Source organism: Papilio polytes, unplaced genomic scaffold (genome assembly GCF_000836215.1).
Source record: "Papilio polytes unplaced genomic scaffold, Ppol_1.0 DF823823.1, whole genome shotgun sequence".
Lineage (NCBI taxonomy): Eukaryota > Metazoa > Arthropoda > Insecta > Lepidoptera > Papilionidae > Papilio > Papilio polytes.
This window is the reverse complement of record NW_013525381.1, coordinates 3,527-14,372: the sequence shown is the minus strand read 5'-3', so window position 1 is coordinate 14,372 and position 10,846 is coordinate 3,527. Positions and strand designations below refer to the sequence as shown.

The window sequence follows — 10,846 nt, the reverse complement described above, 5'->3', positions numbered from 1 at the left end:
ATTTATAATATTAGTAAGATATGAAAGCGTATAAGGAGGTTTCTTAGAAATTGTCTCGGAAAAGTCTTAAAGGATCGTAACGAAATTTGACAAAGTCTGGAATAACACAGAGATTACTTATGGTTAGTTTTTTTATTTAATTCCACGCGGACTTAATCGCGGGTATAAACTAGTATTAATATTTTTGCTTTTTACAGTTTCCTTGTAAGAAAATTTTTAATTCTCAAAATAAAAAAAACTACTGTAATGATTCCAAAAAATGTCCTTTGCTTTCACTATTTTCATGTACGATTCTAAAAAACAAGGTATATTTTTTCGATATGTTATGTATCAATTGACTTCTATTTCAGTTTCTCATGAACGCGTACTCCGAGATAAAGATAAACAATGACATATCGAACGCTAACATTGACACGAAGGAGCAGGAGGCCATGAACCTGTGGGAGGCGCCCGACAAGGAGGGCGCGCAGCCCGCCGCGCCCCTCACTAACACCACCACACTCATAAGGTAACTATTCTTACTAATAATGTTTACAGATCGTAGATCGTATTCTCCCTTAAGGAGAAATAAACTGCTTGTCCCAAATAAATCAGTAAAGAGTATTTAAATAAAAAAATTAATGGAATAGTATATTATATTACTAATGCAACTTGACTCTTTAATACGCATGTGGTATTCAAATTTTCACAAACTAGTTTTCGCCCGCGACTCCGTCCGCGTGTAATTAAAAAAATACAAAAGTGAGTAGTCATGTGTTCTTCCATACTATCTTCTACGTCTATGCTAAATTTCATCGAGAACCGTTCAGTCGTTTAAGCTACAAACTCCATCCATCCATCTAAACATTCGCATTTATAATATTCGTAAGATTACTTCATCTATTTCTCTTAGAATCCATTGGACAGTCTGAAGCGTAAAGCAGAGAATTTTTTTTAATGCAAATGAAAACGAGCTATATGTTATTGAAATAAGGTTTAATTTTACTTTGCACGTTTTTTCATATCAAAATCAAGCATGTAACATCGTTACAAGTTAAAGTAAACCTTATTGCAATTGTTTAAAGCTCAATTTCATTTGCGATCTTGTCTGGTATGAACTGTCTCTTGCCTTGCAGAGCTCTATACGAGCGTGTAGTAGTACTGGAACAACGTAACCGCGAGCAGGACATAGTGCTGGCAAACTTGACTAAACAGCTGTCTGCGCTCGCCGTGGCCAAGGTGAAGCAGAACAGCGACATGCTGCTGCGATACTGCGCTGGAAACTACGTCTGGCGAGTCGACAACTTCCAGCAGAGGCTTGACGCTATGCTTAAAGATAATTATAAAATGCTCTACAGCCCCGGATTTTATACATCGCCTAATGGATACAGGTTGGATATTGAGTTATTTTTTGTGAAAATTTTACCAGATTTAGAACTATGGCACATGTGACATGACAAAAGAAAAGTAGTTTTTTTTAATTAAACATAGTAGTGTAGATGGTATATACATAGTATGTTATTATGTTTAACTCATGAAAAAGAAAAGGTTTTTTAATTAGTAATAGTTTTTTAAACATTCTATTTGTTAAAAAATAATTGTTTTTTTTTACAAAAACGAGACTACAAAGCAAACAAGGATATGGGTAAAAATTTATAACTATAGCATGTTTTGAATTGTAATGTTTTGTATTGAAAAAATGAAATACACATTTTAATACAAATAAATTTTATTTAGGAGCAATTTTATATCTTCTATATTAAATGTATTTTGCAGGTTCTGCGTTCGTTTAAACATATCACCTCAGAACCCACTGTTCTTTGCACTGCATGTGCACTTGATGAAGACAGAGAACGATGACTGCTTGGAGTGGCCATTCAATGGAAGAATCTCCTTCGCTATGATCAACCAAGTGGACGGGGAGCGGACACAGAGGGACACTATGATGTCCAACTCCAGTCTGGTTGCATTCCGGAAGCCCAGCGCTGAGATCTGTCTCAGAGGCTTCGGGTACACCGAGTATGCTCTACTCAGTGATGTGCTTAGGAACGGATTTGTGAAAAATGATGTGCTTGTCATTAAAGTTACTATTAAATGTGTGTAGTTAAATGTTTATAAAAGTTATATTGTCTAAATATTGTTATTGTGACTGTACTTTTCATGTTTATTAGGTACAGTCACTGTCACTGCCCGGTTGTAATATGGCAAAGAAAAAGTCCACCAAGTTTCAATTTCATGTTCTTAATCCTTGCAGTTAAAACTTCCAAGTATTAGAATCAAAAGAGATTTGTTGAAAACATCCAACAAATCACTTTTGACATCAAGTCATCGACTCACTGTCAGAAATAAGAAGGTTGAAAAAATGTAGTAAACATCAGCTACCAATTTGATATTTGTTACGTTCAGTCCATATAATAAATGTTATGGAGAGTTTATAAGTTAATCTTTATGTAGTTTTTTAACGACATAATCTAGTTTTTCACTTTATTATCGATTTATAAGTAAATATGTTATGTGTACATTTTAAATTTGTATTTATCATACTTGGGCCTGTCCCACCATATTGTTAATTGTCTGATAACAATTAAATGTGTAAAAAGTAAAATATGTGATGGAAATCTCGGAAATCGTTCCCATATCTGACAGTGACGTCATTTTTAAGCTATCTGAGCCTCTATCAGTGGTGGAACAGGTCTTAAATATTGTATTTTTATAGCAACCTTTTTATTAAGTGAAAATATATTGACATAGATTATTTCAAATGAGATTATATTTACGTTTGTACTTATTTCGTAATTAATAAAATACTATTTATTTGGTACATCCATTATTTTACTTAATTTTTCTAGTTATCTCCGTCCAATTTAACAGAATCTTATATTTAATTTGTATTTAAAATGATTCATATAATTATGCTAGATCTGATACCTTGTTACATTATTCGTTACTTAACTTGTGTTTTAAACTAACATTCCATACTTTTTACAATATATATGGTTAGTGATTTTTTATGAAAAGTATTTAACGGTATTATTTCAGTATTCATTTTATACTGTGTTATACAGCACAATAAAATATTTAGTTAAATAGAATTTTTCCAATAAAGAAATGTTTGTTGTAAGTTATTTTAAAATTTATAATATTTTATATTATATATACATTCCATTGAAACGATATTAATTCCACTTTTTATGTGTCTAAAGTTCTCAATGTTTTTTTTAAACTGGAATAATATAAGTGTTCATTTTATTAAATCTCATGTTTTAATTATTTTTTTTTTATTAACATTGTAAACATATCTTTATGAGGTGCTGTATTGTACGAGTTGTTATTTATTGGTGTTATTCTTTAATAAATGTACTAAAAATTGATGTTTCTTTATTATTCCTTAATAATAAGATAGTGTTGAGTAAAAAGACTTAACTATGGCCTAGTCACCCTAACCTAAGTGGGGAGGTATAGCTGGTGATAATGCACTAATGAGGGGCAAAGAAACTCACTTTTGACATTTTGTATAGTAGTAATTAGAATGTATCGAAATAAAACATTTATTATGAATCCATTGTTTTATTTATCATCGGTTACAAAATACGGTAATTAAGCTTACAAGATATACTTAATAAATATAGGAATATATCTAGCATTTATATAAAAAAACTAATATACCAAAGACACTCAAATTCATATCACATTCAACCATCACAATTTCGTCCACTACAACTAAACTACACGTTCTAGAAAACAATTTGACACAGATTATGGCGCCAATTTCACATAACTAAATATAATTAAACTTATTTATGAAAATACATGATTAAAATGAATAGACTCAATGACTGTAGATCATTCATTAGTGTTTCCCGTTGGGCTATAAATTTATACGATCAATCGACCCAAAGGGAAATAATATATATTGGGTCAACGATTCCTGCCGCCGAGTTTTGTCATCGGACAACACGACAGACCGCCAGGTACCATCCTCACCATCTCGATGGCTGGCATTCCACAACCGTGCGGTTTTCGCGGAACTTCCTGCCCCGCACAGCCGCGTTGTGGAACGGTCTGTCCTCGGCGGTATTTCCAAACCAATTCGACTTAAGGTCCTTCAAGAAGCGAGCCTATCATTTCCTCAAAGGCCGGCAACGCATCTGTAGTTCCTCTGGTGTTAAGAATGGCCATGGGCGGCGTTGTCCACCTTGGTGTTCACGCCGCTCGTTTGCCCCCTTTTTTTACAAAAAAAAATCTACATAATGGGGTAGTTTAAAACATTCAATTCAAAACCAATTTTATCACTAAGCTATATATCTGGAAGCTAAGAATGTTTCCTACATAATTTTACATCCGATGGAGTTCACAGATTATTATGGTTTTTAATATAAATAAAAACGTCATATTTCCTAATGTGCGCCCTTAAATAAAATCATTATATTCGTAACACATATTATAATTAAGACATAAAAGTGACTCATGGTATTGTCTATAAGATTCTGCAGGCAATTTTGCATCGTTAAAAACAAAAAATAAAACTAATCCATTACATTGATTCCTATTAACCACCATTCTTCAAACATACTTATAATGAACGAGACCAAATGACTAAGTTAAGACAAATAAAATAATGAACACCAGACAGAAAAAACACAAATATTCCAATGTTATATTTTAACATTTAAATTAGATTATTGAAATAAATATGTATCATATTCGAATTGTATTTTCTCACACAAAGTTAGGTCATAAGTCATATTTGACCCCACATTTTAATTGAAACGTAAACATTAGAATAACGGCTTAGAAAATAAACTAAAAGACGAAAATGGCAACTGATACAAAGATTAATTGGAATGTTCCAGTACTGAAACATTTGGAGTGTACACAAGTCGGTATATACTTCGTATGACGTCACGACCTAACCTACAACATATTTATCACAGTAACGGTAAAATGCATGAATTAATGTCGAATGTAATAACACTAAAGTTAAACAAACAGATTTTTTTATTGTAAGCAGTGACATAGACATTTTTTTAGTTATCAGACAAGACTACTTTTTTCGTATTTTTGTAAAACACTGTGATAAATGAACAAATGAATATTGGGCCCCTACTAAAATATGATTGGAATATTTATTTTATAAATATTATTAACTTTATACTTTTAGAGTTTTTAACGTGATCAATTTATGTTGATACTTTAAAATACAAAAATTACAAAAAAGTATATATTAAATCAATTACTTTCGTATCTAAATTGCATTTTTGCATGTTCATACTATATTTTATTGAAATTGTCTGACCACAATCACGCTCAAGATATCTTAAATTTTTTCATGGTTTAAATTTAAAAAGTAAATATAAAAGTTACAAAAAATTTCTTAATATTATACATTTAAAATATATTACACATTATCATTTTGAAATTTCTTTCATTTCGTCCAATATAAATAACGGTTTTCTTTCATCTCAAGATACAATTGAAAATATATAAAAATCTAATATTATTTTAAATACAGAAATCTTATAGATAAGCGTTACACAGTAAGACAATATAAAAATAGTTAAGCAGAAGTTTAATGCTACTTGAGATAATTACTTAAAACTAATAAAGTAATTTATTTTGAAATTAAAATCTTAATAATTAATAATTGTAAATTACATTTCAATATGTAAAAATATTAAAGAGTTAGGCAATAAAACAAAAATCCTTACATTAATAAAGTACTATTGTAGAAGCTTGCGTTATTTTTCAAAAGCAGCATTAAATTTGAGACCTTTAGAAAATTCCTATGATTTATTACATCAAGATATTCCATCAAGAATAATCCCCCAATATCAAAAAGAACTACACCGATATCCCTTAAAACTTACGGAATAAAAACATAGAATCGCAAAAAAAATTAAAGCCAAACGACATCTTAGTTATCAAACGTCTTTGCTGGATGTTTTGCAAGTCATTTTAATGTCTGGTTCACACTTTGCCAGTACAGTTAGACAGTAAGTCCGGTTCACACTTGGCCAGTTAGACAGTTGTGAAGGCAAGCGACACTCATTGTGTTAGCGGTCACACAACAACTGAACTAATCGATGTAAACCATGCAATAGCGCAGACTGGGCAAGGCCTGTATATGTTGACTAGCTTTAATTAGTGTTCACACTATTGAATGCCAGTACAGTTGGGAAGTACAGTCCAACTGTATTGCTATATGTGAAGCAGGCATTATTGGGCCACTGGCTTTGTGTAATTATTGTTTTGCGTTCATACGGAGCTGCTGGAGTCTCCGGGGAAGTGCATGAGGTTGTCGCCGCTGCAGCTGGGAGTGGGCGAGGAGGGCGGGTCGAGGGAGGCGCGGGACGCGGAGCTGAAACTACTCGAGCTCAACTCCTCCGCCTCCGGCTCGAAACGACCCCCGCTCGTGTTACCTATAAGCGTTTGCACAATTACGAGAATATTTCCACAATAGCCAATTAAAAAAAAACAAAAGTACTTATTTACTTGATTAAATGTGTAAAGATATAAATTTAATGTTAACGTTTTATTAAGTGGGATTAAAACAAAGATAGTATTTCTAAGGTATTTCCATACACTGTTGGCTTACTTTTTAAATTTCAATTTATAAACAATTGCAATTTCTCTTTTTAAATAGGGAATACACAGCTATTGTGATATTTGGGACATGTACGGTTCTTAGATTTAAGTTTTAATAATATATGTTGATCATTTTTAACTGGTCTTTCTGTGATAATTTGTATATGTGTGTTTATTGTTATATTTAGAGGGTAGAAATAAAACACAATAAATAGTTTTTGAATTTCCAAAATGCTCATTTTATTAATTTAGCAATATTTCAAACATTCCAAGACTACAACAAATGTGTCTGATACAAGGCAGTTAGCAAAGAGTTAAAAGTTAATACTTGAACAACATTACAGGGGTCAAATTTACTTAAAAACATCACCTACAGCTTAAAATTTCTATTTTATCCAAAAAATTTATAAGGCTACTTTGTACAAAAAGTTTTCATACGTAATAATAATACTTTTTTGTACAAAGTAATCCAAAAAATGATTTACTTAGAAATCTGAAATAACATTTATTATTAAGCGGCCCGTAAAACAATTTTTCGTCAAATTATTTTATAGTATGCGGCTTTTTTACGCGGATTTCTTTGTCGATACACTTTTGACAAAAAATTTTTTTACTGAGCCAAATATGTTAGACAGTCAGAATTGTGGTACAATAAAAGAATTTACAATCCAAAAGTGCATTATTAAAATCTCATGTTATTTTTTTTTTGGTTGTAAGAAAAAAAAATATTCAAAAAAATAAAACGCCATGTCTTTATCAGGTTTCCTATAAACCAAAATTATAACCTAAATACGAAAAAGTAAAATTTCGACAATATTTTTAAAATATTATGCACCAATCAAATTTGCCTATTAAAACTAAATAAAAAATAATCAAATAAATATGTCGTGTAAATTTTTATAAAAAATAAATATTTGTCATGTTACAAACATTGTTATAAACATGGTAAATAAAATAAAAGAAAAAAATCTTTGCGTATAATACTTAATTGAACTATAGCTGTGCATTGTAGTCTTAACATAAATTAGATATTGACAAACTAAAAAATTTAAATATTTCACTTTGATCACAATTTACATATTACAATATAACTATTGAAATTTTGTACAATGGAGGTATCTTATACCAAAAAAATCAGGTAAACTTGCAGAATACAATACACAAAGCTGGCAATACATAATACTGAGTACACAAACTGATCTGTCACAAATGACAGTTGAGCCGCCATTTTTCTTATCTCTTTCTCACATACGTCGGTCTCGCTCATATTGTATATTATTTGCTAAGATGGAAAGATCAACGATAACAGTTTGCATACAATAGTAAAAACAATCTTTAAGCGGACATTTGTGTTTTAAAAACTAATAAATAAATATATGTACAAATTTGAACTAATAAAAAGGATAAATATGTAATAATTAATTTTAAAATGATACAGTACGAGATTCTATTTTGTACAGTAAAGATACATTGAGTTATTTTTTGTCTTACTGACCTCAATAATTTAAACCCAATAGCCATTAGTGGATACAGCGTTCATTATTTGAAATGTAAGCATTAGAGTCTAATTAATCTACAAACTAAATAAATTAGAGAAATAAGTACCATAAGAAGCACGGCATTAAAACTATTTTGCTATTGTGAAGATAGTAAATTGATGTAGACATACAACAATACAGAGGTCGATTCTCTTCAACAATGTGCAACAACAAATCTCAAAAAAGTCTAAAATTTTCAAGTCAAAAAATACAAGTCATGATTTTCCATGACAATTGTAACTTTCTAAATTAAGATTTTATTACATTAATTTTAAAAAAATAGTAAAACATTTTGACGTAAAATTGATATTTTTTACCTAATAAAATCTAAGAATTGAGTATACATTTTAAAGATGTAAATTAAATTACCTTCAGAAGTTATTTTTTTTAGTTATTTTCCTTTCACCTTTTTTGTTATTTTGCTACATTTTTATATTTTTTATAAGATTTTTTTTTTGTGATAAAACTGTGATAAGATACCGCTAATTCTCAAAACAGGCGATATAATTGTCCTACATAATTATTATTACGCAATAAACACAGTTTAAAGTTTTTGATTTTTTTTTTAATTTTACATGTGCATTATTTATTATTGCCACACTTAACTAATTATTACTTGCCTAATAGCAGCAGTTTCGAATATCCGTTTTCATAGCCTAAGTTAAAATAGAAGCTCAAATATCTGAACACATTTTCTATTATTTTTTCTTCCTACGTGATTTTTTAGATTTAGATTGCTTTGGCGAAGACTGAATTAAATTTGCAGTACCTTTCTTGTCGTCCTTATCGCTGTCTGTAGACAAAACTGGTGACGTCACATCATCATCAGATGACTTTTCCATTACTTCTTTGTCTTTCTCTGACTTACCTTCTTCATCGATCTTTACTTCTTGAGAGGTAATTTTATCAGTTTCTATCACACTACAACTTTTTTCCTTCTTTACAGGCGATTTTTCAATATCGATCAAATTAAATGTATTAGAGTCGATAACTTTAGCTTCTTTCATCGACAAGAGTATATCGTCAAGGCTGATTTTGCAAATTGGACTTTCAACTTTTACATCTGCTACTTCAAGCAAGCTATCTTTCATGACTTCTAGTTTGAATTCATCTAATCCGAATCCCATACCGTCTAATGGTGGAAGTTCCTGAATTACCGAATGATGTTCTTCAACAAAATTTAAACCCGAAGGCTCACCACATTCTGCCACTATAATATCTGTCCTTTTACAAAGCTCAGCTAACTTCTCTTGAAGTGATGTTTCCACAATTGTAGATGTTTGTGCTTCTCGTTTTAACTTCATGTCATCTTCTACATTCTTTTTAATAGTCGTCTCTATCGGAACTACATTTTTATCTGTTTCTGGTTTTTTAACATTTTTAGATGCGGCTATGGTACTCCAAGACTTTATTGGCGGTTTAACGGTTGTTTTAATTTCCTTGCTTGTATCTATGGTAGGTTGAGGTGATTTTTTACGTGGTTTATTAGCCCTTGTAATTTGAATATCAGGATAATCGTCTTCTGTTGTATTTATAACGTAAACTTCTTTAGATTCGGATGCAGATATTTCTTCTGGTTGCCCGACATTACTTGGTAATTGTGATTTTGTTTTTGTTGTTTTTTCTTTACCTATTGAGCAAATTTCATCTAACTTACCTTCGGTAGTTTCGACATTCACTATTTCTACTGCCGATGCTTTTCTTGTGTTTTCTTTTTTAAAGGATCTATAATCAGATAGTAAATCAAATTCACTTTTGTTTAGATCGGGTTGATTTTGCGTTTTGGATTTAGTCATTGGCTTAATTTCTTGTATAGCTTCTTCCAGATTTTGTTCGTAATCATTTTTATCGTGTATATTAATTTTCGGAGACCGTGACTTCTTATTTTTAGATAAGAAAGAGGTCGATGGGTCATACTCTTCGAATGGTGAAGAAATAGAAACTAATTCGCCCGTATCTGCCGATTGCGTGTCTTCTTCTATATTGTGAATTTCTACAAAACTATCCTCATCATCTTTTGTATTAGTATCTTCTTGAGACTTTCGCGTTTTTCTACTTTTCTTAATTTTAATTTTATTATCTTCATTTTCTTTTGTAATCAAAACAGATTCTTTTGTTATGTCCTTTGTTTCATTTGAAACCACATCCCAAGCTTTCGTCTCATTTTTGCTGATAGTTTCTGTAATACGCTTTTCTTTAATTACATTTAACGGTTCAGTATCAAACTCTGGTATAGAAGTCTTTTTTATTTCTGTTACTCCGCTTGAAATTGGTTTCGCTTCTATATCACAATGTTTGTCTGCTTTAAGATCAAAGTTATGCGGGGCTAGTATTGATTCTGTTACTTGCTTCAATTCTTTTTTGTCTAAGAGTTCTTTCGATTTTCTTGCCGTAGTCTCACTTTTCTTGATAGGATTATCATTCCTATTTTTGATACCTACAATTGATTTATTCTCTTCTCTGTCTTTCTTTGTTGATTTATTATCAACATCTGGTTTTTTATTATCCTTAAAACTAATGTCACTAGCAGCTTTCTCACTAACTGGTAATTTGGTGGGAGATTTCTTACATCTAATTCGGGCCGTCGGTTGAATATCATCCGACGACCTATTCGATTTTGGCAGTGATATAGTTGTAACCTCACGCTCCAACTCGACGTCCGCCGAGGAACCCACACGTACATCGCGCTTGCATTCCATCTCCTCTTTACCGAGATCGTTACTTAAACTAACTTCTACATTTTC

At 31.1% G+C, this 10,846-nt stretch overlaps 2 protein-coding genes across 2 annotated transcripts in view; one reads left to right on the top strand and one right to left on the bottom strand.

Moving 5' to 3' along the window:
* Positions 1-2,179, top strand: part of LOC106103347 (TNF receptor-associated factor 6-like) — a 5,161-nt gene extending 2,982 nt beyond the window's left edge. Inside the window, exons 5-7 of the mRNA XM_013283088.1 lie at positions 351-508; positions 1,116-1,370; positions 1,756-2,179. Coding sequence (XP_013138542.1) covers positions 351-508; positions 1,116-1,370; positions 1,756-2,083 — 741 coding nt within the window. The 3' untranslated portion in view covers positions 2,084-2,179. The remainder of the gene's footprint in view (positions 1-350; positions 509-1,115; positions 1,371-1,755) is intronic.
* Positions 2,180-8,491: 6,312 nt separating this feature from the next.
* The window catches only part of LOC106103315, a gene marked incomplete at its 5' end in the record, with an annotated part of 5,877 nt that continues 3,522 nt past the window's right edge, over positions 8,492-10,846 (bottom strand). The window contains one exon of the mRNA XM_013283051.1: positions 8,492-10,844. Coding sequence (XP_013138505.1) covers positions 8,801-10,844 — 2,044 coding nt within the window. The remainder of the gene's footprint in view (positions 10,845-10,846) is intronic.